General features: G+C 30.5%; 1 protein-coding gene across 3 annotated transcripts in view; it reads right to left on the bottom strand.

Moving 5' to 3' along the window:
- LOC130446648 (E3 ubiquitin-protein ligase SH3RF3) overlaps positions 1–22,342 on the bottom strand; it is a 42,373-nt gene that overhangs the window by 17,615 nt on the left and 2,416 nt on the right. For 2 of the 3 annotated variants that reach the window (XM_056783018.1, XM_056783016.1), the window contains exons 3-6: positions 15,670–15,905; positions 15,106–15,474; positions 10,570–10,932; positions 7,762–8,119 (exon numbers count right to left, since the gene is read on the bottom strand). In XM_056783018.1, coding sequence (XP_056638996.1) covers positions 7,762–8,119; positions 10,570–10,932; positions 15,106–15,474; positions 15,670–15,905 — 1,326 coding nt within the window. The remainder of the gene's footprint in view (positions 1–7,761; positions 8,120–10,569; positions 10,933–15,105; positions 15,475–15,669; positions 15,906–22,342) is intronic. The other variant, XM_056783017.1, reaches the window with a different exon arrangement.

A 22,342-nucleotide genomic window follows, 5' to 3' on the forward strand; every position in this document is an offset into this window, starting at 1 on the left:
TGTAATTGAAAAAATTTGACAAAGCCTGTATATATTTAAATGCCATTCCAAACATGCCCTTTTATTAAACCTAGCTGCTATTTGAAATTTCGCCACTCAAGTGTCGACACTGCGTAAGTCCAACAAATGCTTTTTTAATTTTTGAATGTCATTCGATAGAGAATCGACACAAAAATCTTGAAACTGATATATGTTTATAAATTTTCAAAACGAATAAATTTTCTTTCCGTATTATGATCGCTATATACAGTATAGTGCAAATGAAAGGAATAAATTCGTTATTTCTTCAGCCGGTGACTTTAAGGAAAAATCCCGAAACCCGTCGATTTTTATTTTTAAACAAGGCTTTTTATTTTTGACGTCATCTATATGAAAGTGATGACGTTATCTATTGATGAAATTTTCAAATGGAAATGTGGGTGTTGTAAAACATTATTAGAAAGGTCTTTTAAATACCTATACAGCCATATTAATTTGTACAGTAATTGATCTGCATATTGTCACAAATATTAATTAGGAAATTTCAACAGATTTCTCAATAAAATGTATCAAGTATTGGTGTGATGTATTTTCTGACACACAAAAATAAATTTTGTAAAGGCTGTCACTGGTAATGAAATGTCTTATTTTCCTACTTTTTACCTTTTTTAAAAATCTAGTTACTTTATCAACATCAACATTAACACTTGGACTTAATTAACTTTCTGTCAAATGATTAATAGTATTATTGTATTAGACGAATTCAAAAAGTCTTTGTATCTATCAACATGAAGAGGACTGAAACGCAAACAATTGAAATTCTAATAATGATTGAACCGGCTGTTTCCAAACAGAAAGGATTTATGGCTGTAACAAGATGGTGCACCTCCACACTATGCTGTATTGGTGCTCAACTATTTGAACAACGTCTTTCCAAATCGGTGGATAGGTCGAATAGGAACAATAGAATGGCCGCCTAGGTCACCTAACTTGACTCCTCTTGATTTCTTTGTATGGGGATACTTGAAAAGTAAAGTGTACCAAAATAGACCACAAAATATAAATGAACTCAAAGAAAGGATTGAGATTGCAGAAATAACTCCGGAAGTTATAGAGAAGGTTCGAGAAGAGCTCGCGGACGTCTTTCTCATTGTATTTTAGCTGAAGGTAAACAATTTGAGCACTTAATTTACGTTTCGTTATATTTAATGAGTAATACATATTAAATATTTATTGTAATATTTTATTAATTTTTTAAACAAATACAAAAATCAATTACTGTACATATTGATATGGTTGAATAGGAATTTAAAAGACCTTTCAAATAATGTATTACAACATCCACATTTCCATTTAAAAATTTTAGCGATTACGTCATCACGCTCGCCTAGATGACGTCATAAATAAAAAGGTATCCTTACGCATAGTCCGCTTTAAAATAAAAATCGACGGGTTTCAGGATTTTTCCTCAAAGTCGCCGGTTTACGAAATAACGAATTTATTCCTTTCATTTGCACCATACTGTATAAACAAAGCAGTTTTTTTTGTTATCTTAAAAAGTTGTCATTTTTGACTCACGCGGTGTTAGAACTTAAGAGACGATATGATCCTTTGTAATGTGCTGGATAAAAAAAATCTAATAAATAAGGTAATTTATAATATAAAAAGCAAAGTTATATCCAATTTTATGCGGTTTCAGAATTTCTTTCTTTTATAACATGGTGATGTGAAAATATTTAAATGAACTTTTCCTATCCCAATGAACTTTATTTCATAATTTATTTCACTCCTCAATCAGTTTTATTTTTAAATTATATTATCCACTGTTAAATGATGTTATTGTACTGGTACTGGTACTTGATTTTACTTTGCTCCTAATTAGTAAATCCAGTGAGAAAATAAGTCAAGTGTGGACTTTTCACATTAGGGTGGAACACCTCTTACATATGAAAAAACAGTAGTGGTAAGATCATATACAATTTGGTCCAAACTTATGTATGTTACAATAAAAATGATAAATCGGTGATTATATAAAATTATCGGTGATTATACATAATCACCACTGAATTTGGTAAATATGGTAAAATATTTCATATTTATCAAATTTACCGGTTAGTTGAAATCCCCAACTCTTAATGGGGAATTTGATAAATTCGAATTATTTTCTAGAAACAATGTGATAAATATCATGATATATTGCACTGATTTTTTTCATTTAAATCAGATTTTTTTATTTAAATCGGATTTTTTTAGTCTTCAAATTTATAGTTATTCATTACTTTATATCTGTAAAAGAAATACAGATATTAAGCAGCATCATAAAATATAATTGAAGTATAACATAATTTTCAATACCGATGGATGAGTAATTTAAAATCAGATTTAAATCAACGAACCCTGCTTATTGAGGACAGTAAAATAGAGCGCAGGTGTTTTTTTTAGTGGTTACTATCTAACCTAACCTAACATCACTGTTTGTTTTCGTAGTACCCATAATAAGTAATTTGAAATTGAAACGCTCAAGCATGCCAACCACTATTCAATGTCTTATTTTTATGAGAGGGTAGCGAAAAAACGTCACGTGCAATGAAATTAGAGCTACTTTTAAAAACATGTGGTTGTCATGTACCATACCAACCACTATTCAATGTTTTATTTTTATGAGAGGGTAGGGAAAAAACGTCTATGTGCAATGAAATTAGAGCTACTTTTGAAAACATGAGTTTGTCCCGTACCAAGCAGGTACACAAACTGAACGAATTTTCATAAAGTTAGGGACTTTTATCACATTCCCCATTACGAGTGGGATTCTACAAACTAACTGGTAAATTTGATAAATATGAAATAATTTTTCATATTTACCAGTAGTGATTATGTATAATCACCAGTAATTTTAAATAATCATCGAATTTATTACTTTTACCGTAACATGTATACTAATTGCTAGAGCTGAAAGTACCCCAGAAATAAGGGCACTGCTTTATGTACATTTTTTTCGAACTGAATAAGTAAATGCAACCTGTGAAAGGAATGAATTCATAATCTTATTATTATAAATATCAGTCAAGACATTAGGGATTAATTTCATGTCATAGCATATTTTTCTGATGTTTAAAGATTTGAAAAAATTGTTTATTTAGATTTTCATCTGTAATCACTACATTTTTGCAATACATCAAGTATATAATAATGCAAGGGAAAAGAAAACTTGAATAATTCGAAAACTCAAATATGTGCAATCAAAACTGTTTTAATCAGATAATTGGAAAAATAATGTTCTCAATTACTCCTCTAAAGGAGGAAAACTTGAATAATTCGAAAACTCAAATATGTGCAATCAAAACTGTTTTAATCAGATAATTGGAAAAATAATGTTCTCAATTACTCCTCTAAAGGGCTGTATTTCTCCCATTATTCAGTTTCGGAAAAAAGTATCCTGAACATTATAGATATTAGCTTCGTCTGCATGCATGTACACTACTGGTAAAAAGTTTTCGCCCACCCCTTAATCCATTCATTAAATTTCAAATAGAATAATACAAAAATAAAAAAGTGTGTTAAGTCTTGTGATAAATAATATATAGAGTTCTTACTTTTTTGTGATAAGCCCGCTCTTACTATAATTTTAAATTATTTTTACTTTATTTTTCACAAAGAGATTGCTACTGTTTCACAAGATCTTTCACAATGATACATCGCTCAATTTTTTTCAGATGACTAAGGCAGTTAATAGTAAAATATTGTAAATTTTGGTGATGACATTGATTAATGAAATCAGATGAATGATTTGCGATTCGTATTTAGCTTCTTTACTTGAAATAATTCACATTACCATGCATGGTAATGAAAATATGTCATTAACTGTTCCGACTGTTTAGATATACATATAATTTAATTCAACAATATGTGCAATATTTGAAGTTTGCTTTTAAATTATAATTAAATAACATATATATGAAAGCCATCAAAGTTAGTATTTAAAAATAACCACTAACAAAAACTTAAAACAAGCAATTTATTTGGATATAAAAAGCTGAGGTTAATTTGAAAACTTTATATTTAAAGTTAAACAAAAATAAACAATAATCACACAAAAATATTCCCAGTTTACTTGTAGTCTTCTGTTTATTTCTTTTTATACTATTCCAGCAAACATCCTCTAGAAACATAATATACACATATACCAATACAAAGGATGGATGCACATTATCCTTATTTCTTACCCACTTTACAATGAAGATCATACTTTGAATGTTTTTGTTAATTTTTCAAAATTCATTTCCACATTTTTAGGCAGATAACTCCATTAGTCTCTCTTTGATGTTTACTTTTTATATAACTTTTAATTATATCGGGCGGTTTATTTACATTGTTTCTTTTGAATAATTCCAGAAAGGTCTATTTATTTGTATTGTTTCTTTATTTTCTAGAACTTTTGGAATTCTTTTGGGATATATGAGTGGTTCGTGTAGCGCAATTTAGTTCGGTTCTAATAAATAGTCGTAGTGAACAGAACGATTTACCAAAGTAATCAAAGAATTTAAATAAATTATTGAATTGAGTTAGTTGAGTGAATTATTATAAGTTAGTTAAGTGTAGTGTATAATATTTAAATACATTAAGAACGTAAAAAACAGTATTTATTAATTAACCTCACAAATAGAAATCATATAAATAAATAAATAAATAATAAAACATTACAATATAATTTTGATGTTTCAAAAATATAATGAATTTACACAGAAAGTATTAAATTTATGTGGTCTATTTTCTACTATCATTGTAGGAAATGCAGAGATTGAACAGAGTATATATTGAAAAAAAAATTTGAAACAGAAAACAGTAAAAGGGTCAATTTTTAATTGCTATTTTCTACTCTAGCATATGGGCACGCTTTAAATATTATTTGGGCAAAAGCATTCCTTATTTCAAGGATCTAAAATATACTTCACATATATTATTTTATTTTTAATTATATGATATATAATTATATTAATAGTTATATTTTAGTAGCTCTAGTAGATGGAGATCAGGGCTATTAGCTGGCCACAGCATTGCTTGGATTTTGTCCTCTTTGAGGTAATTTTGGACGATTCTTGAGATATATGGTCTCATGATAATGCACAAAGAAAAAAATTTCTCACAAAAAGGGAGCTAAACCTAAAACTTGTGGTTTTAATAGGTCAAAAATATACATGTGAGTCATATCTTTTCTTAATGCTCTAGATATAGACGATTTTGGTATATGGTTCGTATAGGGTTCGTTTTTAAAAGTTTCAATTAAGCTGTAATACTGAGTCACGTACTTGGACACGACTATTTCAGTATAAACCATTCTTGAATTGTAGCAAATTTATATCTTTTGCACAGCAGCAAAAAGTATTTATATATTTTTATTTTGAGGTAACAAAATTTATCTAGTATAAAAAGAGTTTTAGCCAAATAACAAATTATACAATAATTTTTGTAGGGGGAATGTAGTGAATATATTTCATGCTAACATTCATCACTGGAATCCACAACAGGATATTAGAAATCGGCCCCAACATCAAAATCCTCACTAAAAAACCGAATTTTTTTAAAATATCAAAATACTTCATTCCTTATAACAAAACATCAGAAATACTTTTAAGTTTTAATTTACACACACCTTTTCGGTTGGAATAATTATGTAGCTGCAATATTTTCAATGTGGTCTTTGAAATAAAAAATTTTTGAAACCAATTATCTAAAACGTCGCTTGCTATGAAAGGAGGAAAGTTGACGCACCGAATTTTTTAAAAACATCAAATTTTTAATCAATGTTATATTCATGACGTTAGGATATATGTCCTAATTATTTCGTTAATTTGTTTTACAATGGTATTCGATAGAACAATATGAAACAAGACTAAATTAGATGTTTATCAATTTTTCTAATTTTTTTTCTCGAGCTAGGTAACGTCCTTTTAGTTTTGATTGATTGCTTTTTATCCGCTTTTCCGTACTTTGCTTTCAGCTTTCAGCAAAGTGTCAGCAAACATCAGAGACCATTTAACATGTATATCATCTATAGTATTTTAGTGTGCAGCATAATTCACCAGAAACTGGCCAACAAGTTAGGTTCTCAATACCTAAACACTGTACTATAAAAATACTAGCTGCAGAAGGTTCTCAAAAATGTCAATTTTAGATTCTGCTAGGAATATTGGGGCAATGTTATACTATTTTCCAAGCTTTCCAAAATTTACTTATTTCCATTATTAAGGACAGCAAACGATATTATTTCACAATGATTGAAATGGTTATACAATCATTGACTAATTAGTACGAGGCTATCGTTTCATATAGTATCATTAAATTTTATTAGCTAGCCGATACTAGCATTTGAAAAATATTAGGACGATATCAATGCAGCTTCACACGGGGTAAGTCGACAGCAAAACATATAATGGAAAAAGCACATTAGCGCCAAATAGACGTAGAGATGCTCTTCACTGATTATCAACAGACCTTTGACTCAATCAAAAGATAGCACCTATTAACAGCACCAAAAGAACAATTCATATGGGGAATTTTAAGGTTAAGTGGTAGACAAATAATCGCCTACGTTGATGATATAGTACTTGTTACCAAAAGAATTACAGAGGGAAAGCGGATAGGTTTAAAAATCAATGAAAACAAAACAAAAATTATGATATTTGGAAAGCAATGTCAAGGTGGAAGGTTGAAGAAAATTTCAGATACTTAGGTGTTATGATCAATAATACAGGAGACAGGAATAAGGAGATTGAATAAAGTATAATTAATAAAAATAGAGGTGCCATTCTAACAGAAAATTGTTGAGAAGTAAACTACTGACAAAACGAACAAAGACCAAACAATGACACAAATAAGAAATTATGGAAATTGAGAAGAACGGAAAAAAAATTATCACAACACTAACGGGAACAGTAAAAAGTGGTGAAGGGAAATATAGGATAAGAGCAAACCATGAAATAACTGACGAACTCAATAGCGAAGACTTAGTAAAAAAATCAAAACTTAGCGAATTAAATGGTTGAGGCATGTATGGAGAGAAGAAACATAAGATGCGGTAGACCTAGGACAAAATGATTAAAAGAGGTGGAAGATGACCGAAGTAGAGTAGGAGTAAGATACTGAAAGGAAAAGTGTAAACATAGATTATGAGGACTGATTCACCTTAATAACAGGATATAGACAGCATTTTTACAGCGCAACCCTATTAGAGGTGTTAAGCCATGATTATTATATTATTTGATATTATTAATAATCGAAAAAAGCAAGTGTTGATTTTTCTTGAATACGGAAAGAAAAACAAAATATAAGATATTTGCTTGTTCCCCCTTTATCATTAGTACAAAATTCGATACTGTTTAGCTTCCTATGAAAATAGCTTTGATGTTTAACCATTAAGATATGCATCTAGAGTACTTTAATATTTTAGTGGTCTTCAGAAGTAATAATATTTCCTCCCAGAAGAGTAGTTTCATTCACTGATATAGTAAATAAATTTTGCAATGAGCATTATTTACCTTTAATAGTTAACATATGTTTAAGTTTAAATACCTCAGTCAATACACAATACACTTTATAATTTTACTTGTATTGGTTAAAAACAATGAACACCAAAATGAAAAAATTGAAAGGAGTTCAAAAATTATCAATAACAAATTATACATCATTTGAGTAATAAATACCATCATTTAAAATCTTCGTTACCCACCACCAGGAACAGAAAACGCCGGATAACAACCCAAAGACAATCAAACAACCACCCACCTTGTCGGTTTTATTTGTCAATGCCACAGCATTTCCTCCTGTCATAATGGCACTGCTACTTCTACCTAATGGTACAGCTTGAGGATCTTGAGGGGCCCCATGCCAACTGCTAGAAAATGAATTGGAAGGACTAGTCGCTCGAGCCGGTAATTCAGGAGGGTTAGTGGAAACGACATGCTGCGTTGAAGCGGACACATTTTTACCACTTCGTGTAAAACTTACGGGTAATTTAGAATCAGAAAGTTCCTTGGTACCAAGCGGATTAGGAACTCCTCTAGCTGGTGTTACATAATTGCCCGGGAATACACCACATTTTTGAGTTCTGTTTGATGTACCTTTGAACCATCCATCATGACATCTAATAAAATAAAAACAATATTAAAAAATATAGAAAAATTTTTAAAAATGTCTAATAATTAAATTAATTCAGTTGTACATACATAATCCACTTATTGTCAAGTTCTGAAAATACTAATGAGGAATGAATTATAACAAATTCAATCAGAGTATATTGTGCAATTAATGCTGACAATAGGACTTCATACGAGTGTAACAAGTTAATAAATCATAAGCCTTTGCTTCATGATTTATAATCTTATCACACAACTATGCGTACCGTGGAAACGACGGAGGTCTTTTATCACGTGACTAATACGTCAGCACCAATATTCACATAATTTAATTTAAAAAGAAATCCATATCGATATACTGGGTGAATAAGTTACAAAGTCGAAAATTAATATTATTATCCTGTCAAGAACTTAATTTATTGCCTCTGGCATATATCAGTGTTTCATCTACAAATATAACTTGTCTTAAAAATACACTAACACGATTTTCTCTATATTTTCGAAGAAAACATGCTTTTTGACTATTGATCAAAATTTTGAAGTTTCGACTACTTTCAGCCCTTATCAAAATATGATTTGACACTGAGAATTTGCGTATTTATATTAATCAATAGATCACCTACATAATGAATATCAAAACAGAAATTTGTTTTAAAAATAAAAATTAACTTTTCCTTAGTTTTCAAATCTCAAATTTTGTTTGAATTCTTTAGATGTTTTTTATCATTTACAGTTTTTTCGTTCTTATGAATGTGAACCATTTCTAAAAGTTCTTTTTTTCGTGTATTAGATTCCATTTTAATAATTAAATTTACGTTTTATTTTATATTTCGTGGTTCGTTAATATTATACATCGAGTGCCCTGTACTAATTGTGACGATGCTTACGTAGAGCAGACATCTCAATATGAAGAAAATAGACTAAAAGGTCATTAATACGATAAAAAAATAGAACTGCAGACATAAATTATTGCTACATGACTCAAAACCTCTATGCTCAAACTCCCATTAAATTGCCAGTTTTCTAAGACGTTCAGATACCACACTATAAGCAACTAGTGAAAAATCATACTGTATAGATAATACTACATGCTCTATGATGTGTAAACCTAATTTTCCTTGATTTTATTTAAGGAACTATTACCGTTAAAAGGGTAAAAAATGACGCATAATTAAATATTTTTTTCTTGTTTTCTTTATTGTAATTCCATATATAACTTTTTGTTCATTATTTTTTGATAATAAAGTGTTATAAAAAATTTTTTTGAATTTTTTTTTTCACATCATTTTATAGAGGACGTTAAAGTTGGGACTGCGAACATGATGTCTCCCTCTACGCTGAGATAATCTGGAATTTGGTAAATATGAAACAAAAAATTCAAAAAGCTTTATAAATAGGAAGGGAGCTTATATCGTAATTTACCACCTTTGAATAAAAAATTGAAAAAAAAACAAAATGGCGGCTGTTAAAACAAATTTTCAAAATAAACGTTTCTTTTTCTCCATTTTTTCACAATTTTCTTGTAAATTACGGTAAAATACAACAAATCAAATAAAATATACTAAAATGCGTGCGCGCTCGAACTATTAAACTTTCTTATAAGTTCTAATTTCACTATGAAATTTTAGGAAATGTCTTTGAAAGTAAAATTGAAGAAGGTATTATATTATTGTTTCACGTGTTCGTTTACTTACTTTGTTCATACATGTTATATAAGTATATCGCCATTTTGGTTCCCTAGGGTACATTCGGTGTTTTAGATTTAAACGAGATGTTGACTAAATGGTTTTGGGAAATATATAATATAAATGTCCTTAAATAGATGTTAACTTTAGTATAATACTTCAAGAACAGAACTGATGAAAATTTATTATATTGACTACAAGATTACTGGAAGTAATGGCATAAAACAAGAAAATTTACTCACCTTCAAAGTAATATAATTATGTGAAAATAATAAAAACACTACTAGAAATTGAAAAAGTGCAAAAAGTAATCCAACTTTTATAAAAAATTTAAAAAAAAACTATTTAAATACGTACACTTCTCGTTCATATCATATATGTACTGAATGTTAGGGATGACGATTTTATTTTGTTTTTAACAAACGGTGTGCGGAGACAGGAAGGAAAGTCGAAGACACGATCGTACACACTTCGTAAACTAACGTAGCATTTTCGTTATAGATCAAGTTAACATGTTTATGTATCATATTTCAATTAAAAGTAAACAAAAAGCTTGTCTGGAAACTCTCTGTACCATAGAATCAAGCCTACAAGTATAAAGTCTCATACAACACAAGAGTGAATTGAAAACTCAACTACATTCTCTAATTCTCTAGGGTCTATAAATCTCTATCACTATGTTATCTTAGCTGACTTTCTGGTGAGTTTAGGGAGAGGGCCTTTTTTATTATACCTAATAATAATTAAAGATACATAAAAAAAATTAAACTTACATTTCAGTAACCATGTAAATGCCGCCTTTCTTTAATTCTAATTCATCTGCTTTTTGCGGTTTGTAAGGATATAAAGCAACATAAGTTGCAGGTAATTGTACATCCGGCACATTGCGAGCTCTCCTCTCATTTGTCGTTGTCAAGTGTCCATTCTCGTTTCCAGCCAGAATTTCAGCAGATAATCGGTTCTGATTGGTCATAAGAGTATTTGGAAGATGTGTAGTAGCTATACTTGTGAAACTATGTCGTTTTTCTTTCGAATGTTGATGGTGAGGAGTGAGATGTGGATCAGACGAACAAGGCTGATTTTGAGGAGAACGTTGTGGAGTTGATAACTTGGCAGTGTTGAGAAGGTCAGGTCTACTAGAACATTCATAAGCAGATAATAATCGATAATGTTAAATGGTAAACTTAATGACATTATTCTATAATCAAATTATTATTGTATTTAAGATGAAGTTTTTCTATGTTACTTTACATAAAAGCTTCTATAGCTCGGTCCTTTGTATTATATTTCTATAAATATTTTATTTGTGTATTATTTAATTACTACTATTGATTAATTAAGAATCAAGATGTATTTGCATGAGAAAACCTGAGAAAAGTAAGAGTCATGGATTATTACCATTCAAATTACTACAATAAAAGTATATCATTTAGTTCATAATCAATTAATGTTTTTCCTCAATTTAATTTCACTTGATTTAATTTAGTTTTTAATTATATATGTTAATTCAATCCATATACAAGAATTATTTTGCCTTTATATGTATTTTCTTGAAAAATGAATATATGACAACTGTTGAAATCCAGTAAAGTGGATTTTAATAATATTTTTATTTATTATTTATAATATTTATTATTATTATATGAAAGTCTTATGCACTACTCAGCTTAGAGCTGGTAAGGTGTGGCAATAATTAATTATCACAGCCTTCTGGATGTCAGCGGAGATGTTATTTCTTAATCCCAGTTTGCCAATGCTATTGTGAATGGTAGTAGGCACGACGCCAGTTGAGATGATTTCAACATTTTCGCAGTGCAGCATCTGTTTAATCTCAATTGCTAGATCCGCTTATTTGGTCAGTTTCACCTGGTGTTTGTTGAAAAGGACTGAATTGATTCTTCTATCAACCACCACGAAGTCAGATCTGTTATTCGTCACCTGGGTGATAAATGGATCTATCGTAGTAGGGTTTGAAATTGTCACTTTCAAAAACCTTCTGTAGCTGGTACTTGTAGTACGGTTTATAGGATTGAATGTTTCTTGTTAGTGTTGATAGCTATCATACGGCCTTCAGTCTCCGAGATGTTTCCGCTAGTAAGCCGTCTGTTTGAAGCTTCTTTGTCCATATGTGACTGGTTCATGTCGTGATGATGTCTACCGTGCAACGCCTTATGTGACCATTAATCTAGCTTCTCGGTATCTAATATTAACTTGAAGTCTGATTCTGGCGAGATGAGTAATTTTTATCCGGCTTGTATTTAATACTATGTAGAACTGAGGTTTCCTATTTTCTGTAGAATCACATCCCATTCACGTATTTTCATTACCTGTCGAGAGAGTAGGTGTTTGTGTTAATCTCTGTTTTTGTCTACATCAGGATTCTAATAGAGTACGTTAAAACAGGCGCGGCATATGTCTTGATTTCCGGCATTCAGTTGCCTGCGTTTATTTTGAACTTCAAAAGTAATTATCCTTTTTTGGAGCATTGATCCTGGATTCTAGCTTTTTCTGCTTGTTTTCCTAGCCTGTTAAAATCCCAGAGAATTGCAGGTTTGTCCGTTTACCATTACGTGTACGATATCTCCATTAGGAGTTGCCCATTTCTGTTCGTGACAATATCTTTGTCGATACGTAGGGTCTTGATCTTAGACAGTTCAAACTGTATATTTATATCAATGAAGAATTGTTTTGTTATATCGAGAAGGTAATTAATTTGACTGAGGTACACATGAAAAGCTTCTTGTAATCTATAAAAGCAATGTGTATATTCCGATAATCTTTCTGTGCTTGTCGAGTATCACAAAGTCCACAACAAGTTGTTCCTTGCTTCCTTATAATCTCTTTCAGAACCTTTCTATCCCGGCACCAAGATGATATTTTCCTCGACCAGGCTATAAATTTTGTTAGTGATACAAGCTGTAAGTACGTTATATAAAGTGTGGAAGCACATAATTGATCTGTAATAGGTAGAGTCATCCATTTGGAGGTCTATGGGAGTATGTGAGTGGAACCCAGTCTTAAAAACGTAGGAATATTTATAGATTGTGTAAGATGCAGGTAATTTGTTTTTCCAACTCCATATGTACGATGGAGAATTTCTTATACCATAATTTCTGGATATTATCCATTCCTGGTGCTTTCCAGGTATTTTGGACTGTCAGTAATTTCTTTGCGTGAAATCATCAAACTGCATTGGGACTATGTTTAACGGCTTCTTTTCGACTACTATCCTGTTGGCTATTCTCAAGTGGTTATTAATATTATTATTATTATTATTATTATTATTATGCGAAAGATTGATGCACCACTCAGATTGGAGCTGGTATCATTTACTTATCCCTTCAAGCTGAAAATCAGTAAAATTGTTAAAAATATTATTAAAAATACAATTTGAAATTTTCCCATCATTCTCGTCTGTCGAAAAAAATTTTCGCGATTTTCAGCAAAACGGTAAGTTTTATCATAAAAATAACTTAGACAAACTTTGTAGATCATAAAATTATCTACAAAAAACGTATCAATACTTTTTTCCTTCCAGCCACCATTTCTGAGATATAACGATTCAAAAAGTTGTAACCGTCGTAATATGCAATATTAAAAATAAGATTTAGTTCAATGTGCCGAAGTTTTTAAAAACAATAATTTAACTCTACAAGAAGTTATTACCAACAGCATTCTCTTTCTTCTTTCTATGTAAGGAGTTCCTAAAAAGATTACCTGCTTAGATAATTATCGATATGCATGTTTCGTTAAAAATACTAAAAGTAAAAAACAAGTTCACTTGGCATGTCATATATTATCAAGTTCAAGTGTGGCTTGGTTATTAGCTAGACCCTACAGATTGGGGTTGGAAGTTTTTCAACAATACATTAGAACCCATTCAAACTTTACTCCAACTCGCGCCGGAAAAACTACTGGACAGAATTTGGTTGCAAAAAAGTCGGACTGTTTTGTTTTCTGGTCGTAAAACAATTTATTATTGATGTGTGTGTGATGTGTAGCGATATCGAAATTGAACTAGATAATATCTAGTAATAAATAAATTGTAAGATTTGTATTTCTGTATTGATATAATTTTTATCATTTAGTAGATTTAAAATTGAAATTCAACATTCTCTTCATATTGTAATTTTAAAACCAAGAATGTAAAACAACTATGCCCTGTATAAAAATCAAATAAATTTTATAAAATGCAAATTTCACTTTAAAATATAAGGAGCATGTAATGTCTTATATCTGTAGTATAAAATAAAGCATCAATTATATATTTTCCATTTTGGTCAATGACCTTTTGCCATCTTTCTTTTAGCTTCAGCAAAAAACTGAACCAGGTTCATCGTCATTTGAGAAAGTTTGAACATTCTAAGAATTCTCCAAACTTCGAAATAAATAGTAATCAGATGGTGCCAGATCAGGGCTGTATCACAAGTGCCACAAGTACCACAAGTTGCCAAATATGTGTGAGGCTTTGCATTATCATGGTGGAACACCAAACCTTTCCGATTTGACAATTCTGGCCGTTTTTCTTTGATTGTTTCATCCAGTTTCATCAATGGTTGACAGTAAACATCAGAAGTGATCGTTCCTTGGAAACAGCTCAAAAAACACAACACTTTGATAATTCCACCAAACTGACAGCATGTTGTTTTTCAGCTTTCGATGTGGTTTGTGCCAGTTTATGTCGTTTGCTCCATGATCGTTTTCGAACCACTCAGAATGAAGATGAAGAAGAAGAATTTGAAAGTTACGATTAAATTTAATAAATTTTTTTACTGATTTTCAGCTTGGTGGGAATTCATGTAACTTCGAATGTCTAAATTGACCGGACTACCATGAACATAATTAACTATGCTAAAACTACGACGTACATAATGTAATTGGAACAGATGGTGAGGTAATTGACAATTCAACTAATTGGACTACATAAACTCATGAGACAAGTACAATAGTCTTTGAAGAACTGCCTCATGTCACATATAAAACCTTATACCTAAACAATCCAGAAAACACGACAGCAAAATTCTTTGAGTTTGAACAATAGGTCCAAAAAACTGGATATGGTTTTGCAGATTTATGATTTATATTCAAGAGTGGAAGAAGAAAGATTCATTAAGAATTATCTAGTAATGCTACATGCTTATATAAATCAATTAAGTATGAATGAGTTGAAACCACTAATCCCTACTTACAAGATTTCTTAGCAGATATTAAAACTAGTGTAGTACCTATAATTACTCCGAGACTTAATTATATGATTTACTAATGGATGCTGACTAACCTTAAATCATATTTATACCTAAAATATTTACCTTATTGTATTCTTGGGTGGTAGTATTTGCTGGTTCTTAGGTGGAGGAGGAGAAGCTGGAGACGAGGGACTGCTTGAACTGGTTGAAGTGTTACCCGATGAAGCATTTGCAGAAGATATATTTGAAGTACCTCCAGATGTACCTGAGCTTAAAGTTGAGCTGGAGTCGGAAGCAGCAAGCGGAGCATGTTGTAAATTTGAGACTGGAGCATGTTGTAAATTTGAGACTGGAGCACGAGCCGTAGGTATAGGAGGCTGAGGTTGTATTTGTTGAGGTATTACATTGTGTGTGTGATCTGTTGGTATAAGTGGTGAAGTATCTTCCGAAGTTGGAGTAGGAGGTGCAACACGAGATGGTCCTGGTTGAGCACTAATAAACATTGAAACATTGTTAAAAAATTAGAAAATGTCAATTATTTCTATTTTATGATTTTGTTATATAATATGCAGCTATATATTTCAAGTGAAATTTGTTTGTGCTATGAAAAGATAATATAAAAAATAGTGTTTGAAATAAATTTTTTATAACCTATATATTAAATCACATAAAAATCAGTTAACTCACTTTGTGGATAGTTTCATTAATGATCTTGCCAAATTATTCAGTTCAACAAAAGCTAAAGGAAAAATTCCAATTCTGCCATTTAGCTTTCCTTCGGCCCAATTTTCATCAACTCTTCTTATAACATTAATTATGTCACCTTTATTAAATGATAAGCAGCCTTCTTCTTCATCATTTGTCATACGAAAATCATATTGTGCCTTACATTGTGGTATATGGCTGGGTACTGGAGTAATAATCTAAAACATCATTAAAAAATGGGAAATTTCTGAAATAAATTTCTTCCTCTTTTCGAAAAAGTTGGATGGAGTACTAGAGTATTGAACACTTTATATAAAACAGAATTTTTTGTATTTCATTTTGTTTTTCTTGAAATAAGTTCAATACTTTTTATTTCAAGTTTTTCAAGAGGGACACGTTGAATACTAGATTGAAGACTAGATTTTGCCAGAACCCTAAAATAGTTTTGGATAGTTAAATGAAACTCTTATTATATATTTTTTTAATTCTTTCGTCAAATTTTATAAAGAAAAAAAATGTTGTAGGTAGTTTAAACATTTCAGTAAGGCCGCCATATTGCATGACGTCATAGATTTAAAATAAACACTGAACATATGATACAAAATAAATACGACAGTTATTCTCTCAGTTATTCTAATATAAGGGTTATTATTAAACTTTTATAAATCTGAAAAATGGTATATGAATCGTATTTTGTGGCAGGATGTAAAAATACCACGACTAAAGCATTGATAAAGTTTTTTTTTAAGATGCCAAGAAATTCGAATATACAACAAAAATTGTTTGAAAGTGTTGGTCATTTTGACGATTCTGCGAGATGTGATTATTTATGTTGCCAGGATCATTATAATGTAAGATTTAAATTTATTAAACTTATTTTAATATTTTATAGTAATTAAGTTTATTATGCTTTTAATTTTTAACGTGATTATGTAAGAATATAAGAACTTAACGTATACAAGGATTATTCACTTTATTCTTATATACAAAAAAATGTTTTATTTATACCTAATAAAGAAAAACTATTATAACAGCACACACTACGTTGCCGGCAACGATAACCTCGTGATCATCAAGCAGACAACTGCTCATTGTTTCTATTAAATCTATGATATAACAACTTAAAGCCAATAAGAATCGTTTTCATATGCAGTTAAAAATTTGGAATTTTTGCTATTTTCAATTAAATATTTAGATATATTGTATCCTAACATTTAAAATTTTACGAAGGAAAATATGTAAGGAACACATAAAAAATTACCTATTAACCAATAAAGTATACGTTAAATTGAAATCTTGTATATATCAGAGTCCCTTTAAGATATGCTTAAATGATCTTCAGAATAGCTGATTTTTTATCAAAAGGTATGGGAAGATAAACATGAATCAGATACCGTTCGGAAAAGTTATGTTGAAGGTTTCACCTTCTTAAGAGAAAAAAAACTTTTTTCTTCGAGCGTATAATACCTAAATTACTTTCGGCAACACAGAACGTAGAAATAATCTATTCTTTCACTAGTAAAATAATGAACGCTCATTATTGTATTAGTAACAAAATAATGAGAAATTTGATATTTATCAATTTTAAAAATTGTATTGTAAAAAAGTCTCAAGAATAATTTCAATGAATTATTTTTACGCTTGAAGAAAAAATAGTGCGATTTTTTTGTAGATGACCTTAACTGTGCTCTAAAACATATATTTTTTCAAAATTTTTGGTAGGATAGAACAGTGTTAAAAATATATTATAACCAAAGACATCTATCATATCCATTCATGTATCCAAAAAAGAGGATCTATTACAAAGCTCATGAAGTTTTAAATTGGCAACAATGTTTCACTATAACCTTAATTTGATGTTATAGACTAAATATTTTGGAGAATATCTATTACCAGTTAAGAGACCAAATATATAACTTTATATTTATTAATTGACTTTTCAAATAGACTTAAACTTTTATAGATCTAATTTTTATCGAAATGCATTTGATGAATATGATATACAGAGTGAGTTTTATATAAGGAATGCCTCAATTATGATATGAATTTTTATGTACAAGGGCCTTGTGATACAGGTGGTAGTATTTACATTTACATGTCAAATCTTTGTAGCACTGTAGCAAGAACTTTTCTAGCAGATTTTTCGATACAAAACTTCTTAGGTCTTGGAGAACCAGAGTGTCGCCATTCCATCGATTGTTGCTTTGTTTCTGGATAGTAAAAATGTACCCAAGTCTCATCCATAGTGATAATTGGGTTTAAGAAGTCTACATCTACATCAAACCAAGCACAAATCGAACGCGATGCTTCTACCCTTGCACGCTTTTGGTCAACATTCAAACATTTGGGAATCCATTTTGCAGCAATTTTTCTCATGTCCAAATTAACGTGAACTATATGATGTACGCGTTCGTATGAAATAATCAGTGCTTCAAATATCCGTTTTAGCCCAATTCGACGGTCTGACAAAATCATGTCATGAACTGCATCGATATTTTCGGGGACTGACACAGAAACTGGCCATTCCGATCGGTCATCATCTTCAATGAAAAACTTACCACTTTTGAAGCTTGCAGTCCAATTTTTCACGGTCGCATACGAAGAACATTGATCACCAAGGGTATTAAGCATATCTTCGTAAATCTGCTTACCTCTTAGCCCTTTTAAATACAGGTACTTGATGATGTCTCGATACTCCAATTTTTCGATTTTCACAATTTCGATGGACATCTTTTTTCTTTTAATTTATTGCGTAACTATGGTTCACTTTATTGACGTCAAACTTTACACTGACACTTGCTGTTAAGTTATTGTTTGTTGCTATGGTAACGCAATATTTTGTTTATGCATGGAACTGGTCTAGGCTAACTAAATATCAATACATTTTCGTATAGTGTGAGAATCCCAATCGGCGTTTTCGAAAATCGAATTTTTTCCGTTTTGGCACCGTTTTCTGCATCTTTTCATACAATTTTTACTTTTAATGACTCACTCACTATTTACAATAGCAGGTTTTCCAAACCAGTTGGGTAAAAATGCTGCGATTTTATAAGGATCCAATTCCATGAAGCATTTTGTTACCAAATCGATGTCACACTCTGTATAAACTATACTATCTAGCGTAGTTTCACAAAAAGGGATTCTTAGTTAGTTTTTTGTGGTTTCCTTTTTAAACCGGCATTAATACTATATATACAAATATATACAATATATATATATATATATACAAATAATTTTGCAAATCTCGAAATCCTCAGCGAAGGACGAAGACGTCTCCTGCATTTAAAATTTTCGATAATTTATTCGTATCCATAAGCATTATTAAGATGCTGGCTTCATTCAGACTTGCTTCATAAGGCGCAAATATGTATACTGTTTTTATTCGTGGGGTGAATTTATAAACATTGTCTTCTACATTCTTAATTTATTTAAACATTTCACATTACATTTAACTAATATATATTAATTAACTTATCCCTAAAACTCATATAATTTATTTAAATTCTTCGGTTACTTTTCTATTACGTTCCGTTCACTATGACTATTTATTATAAACCAAACTAACTGTACTAAACAAACTCTTTTATATGTCCAAAACGAAGTTCTCAAAAATTCTAGAAAATAAAAAAACAAATCGCCTGCTTTGATAAAAACATTGTATAAAAAAGAACATCAAGCAAACCGCGACTTCGCCAAATATAAGAATTCCATTATAACCGGACAGGGCCGGCTTGAAGTCGGGGAAGAGTTCCTAACATGTCCATTAGACATACAAAACTGTAAAATATTTACAAAGTGTTTTCTTCTTTTGGAATGATTAAGATTGACGTTGATATTCATTATTTTGACTCTTCGCATGAGTTGCATATCGTCGGCTCAAGTCGCAAACCTCGTAACTAAATAGCCCCAAATTTCACAGTAGACACAAAAAACTTATCGATGAAAAAAATTGAACGAAGACGTGATCTGATTTTTTTTAAGGAATTGAAATAGTGGCCAGATATCAATTTCGAAAAAATAATTCAAGAAAAACAGTTCAAGTAAATAGACCTGGAAATTGTGACGGATTTTTATGAACCTTTACGAGTTTTTCATTAGATGCGTTTATATATCATATATCTAATGGTATCAAAATGTTGATACAGGAAAAAAGTTACGTAGTTTTCCAATTACGCAGACAATATAATAATTAAGCAGCATCAGTTGTATGCTTTTCATTAAGATTTTCGTCACTTTTAGGACTTAATCTAAAGGATATTGGAAATACATCATATATTTTATTACAAACATTCACTAACTACTTGAAGAGATGAAATTGTAACAATGAAGAAATCATTTTTTAATTGGAATTACTAGATCTTAATTTAAATAGAAGAAAAACCACCAGTACTTGAATAATTGTCCTTGATGCACTGTTCCACATTGATATCATATTTTGTAGTTCGATAAAATTTTCCCAAGATACAACGGTAAATATGCGTATTTGATTTTCTGAAAATTCATAGTTATTTACCTTATCAAATAAAAGTAATACCTAGCACATTTAATGGTCTTCTGCAAAATATTTGTTACATATATTTTAATTCCTCTAGGAATGAAAATGGACAATTTTAAATACCAGTGTGAGCACCAAAAACTTAAAAGAAGTACGAAGCCAAGAAAATAAGGCCTCAAGAATCTCTGGCTATCTGCGGGACCTCATATGGAAAAACACTTATATGTCCGTATATACCTACAAAACAATCTTAAGACCTATACTTGTATATGCAGGGAAAACAACAAAAAAGAAGGGCATGATGGGGGTAGTAGAGATAAAAACACTGAGGACTATTAAAGAAGTGAGCTTAAGAGATCAAATAAGAAGCAAAGCTATAACAGAAAATCTGAAAATTCACTATTTACTACGATTCACAAAATACAAGTAAAACATTATTCTTTTGGCTAGTTTAATATTTATATATAAATAGTTGTAATATATTTTTAGCACTGTTCTACTTTACCAAACATTTTGAAAAAATGTATGTTATAGTGCATTTACAAAAAAATCGTGCTGACGTCTCTTCAAATAATATCATTATATAAATCACAAATGAATGAAAGTTTGTGTTTGTTTGGTGGGAATGGTGGTGTTACGTTTAATGAAAGCTGTCATTATACCACCAGCGATTTCTCGTGTAAGATGGCGGCTTGAACGGCGACATAATAAGCAGCTGCTTCATCAGGATTGATAGATTTATTCAATTCATTATCATTGAAGAAATCTTGCAATAGTTTTTGGACCTTTGGTATACGGCTAGATCTTCCGACTAAAACGATATCGTGTAGTTCATAATTATCCATCTTGGCGTATCTCATTGCCTTTTCAACTGGTTCCATCAGTTGATAATGGCATTTGTGACATTTTTGCCAAGGTACGCTTCGGCAGTTTCTTTCATTTTCGTGAGTTCAGTAGTACTCACATTTTCGGGATAAAATGATCTGTCTTCTCCCTTGTATGATACTTTCAATTTTAGGTTTACCGCCATCGTTAATAACTTCAAAAGGCCTATGTTTCATGTTTCATTGTACAGCCGAACCTTCAAACCGACGACCAATAAGGCGTGTTGAGGCAACAAACACCTAAATATGCTAGACAGAACATTCAGATGAAGACCTCTGGCAATTAAAGCTTTCCCACATTTTAGACTTTTTAAAAAGAGTGGGATTGATGGATTAGCTGTAAACACTGAGTTCTCCAGTATGGCAGCAAGAAAGGATCGCAGTGTATACAAGACCCTAACCTAACCTTGACCATTATCAATAATACAGTCTTTTCTGCTCTCTTTAGCAGAGTCTTCAATTAAATCCAAGAAGAGTCTTGAATCAAATTGTGTTAGAACATAATTTATAAGAGATTTAGAATTAAGTGGTGGAAGTCTATAAAAGAACAAAAATGAGAATAAATAGAAATCATAGTTACTAACTGCCCACGATCATATGAATAACATTATAAATGATTTAAATAGTTACAGTTATTTATCATCCTCCAACCGGTGTAGAGAAAAAAATATATCACTTGATATATATACACTTGGTTTAATTTGATATTAAATGGCCACCCTACCAGAAGAGTGAACGTTTATGCAGTAACAATTCAATGTCAGTTAATGAAATAAGTCATTAGCACACCAATAAAAAATAAGAAAGCAGTTACATTTTACATGTTATCTATAAAAATTTTGTCCCCATATAAGGATCCATAAGAGAAATTCGGACAAATCTAGGTATTGAATACAAGAATGAACTGTTTAAAATCCTTTCGAAATTACTTAACGTTCAGCATAATATTGGAGGTTGTGAACGGAATAATAGTGCTGTCAACGAAATTCATGAGAATGTACGTAAACAATATATATATATATATATATATATATATATATATATATATATATATATATATATATATATATATAATATATATTATATAAAGTTTTGTTTTATTTTATTATAGTCACTACTTTTATATAAAAGCATAAAATATAATATAATTTTTCCTAAGTATATATTATTTTTTCTCCTCTCTCTGTGGTTTATGTTTATTAATTAATAGCATGAAAGCCCTTCACAAGTGGCCATGGTTTTGTTTTTTGGAAAGGAAGGTGTAGTAGATAAAATT

This window comes from Diorhabda sublineata, chromosome 7, assembly GCF_026230105.1.
Source record: "Diorhabda sublineata isolate icDioSubl1.1 chromosome 7, icDioSubl1.1, whole genome shotgun sequence".
Classification (NCBI taxonomy): Eukaryota; Metazoa; Arthropoda; class Insecta; order Coleoptera; family Chrysomelidae; genus Diorhabda; species Diorhabda sublineata.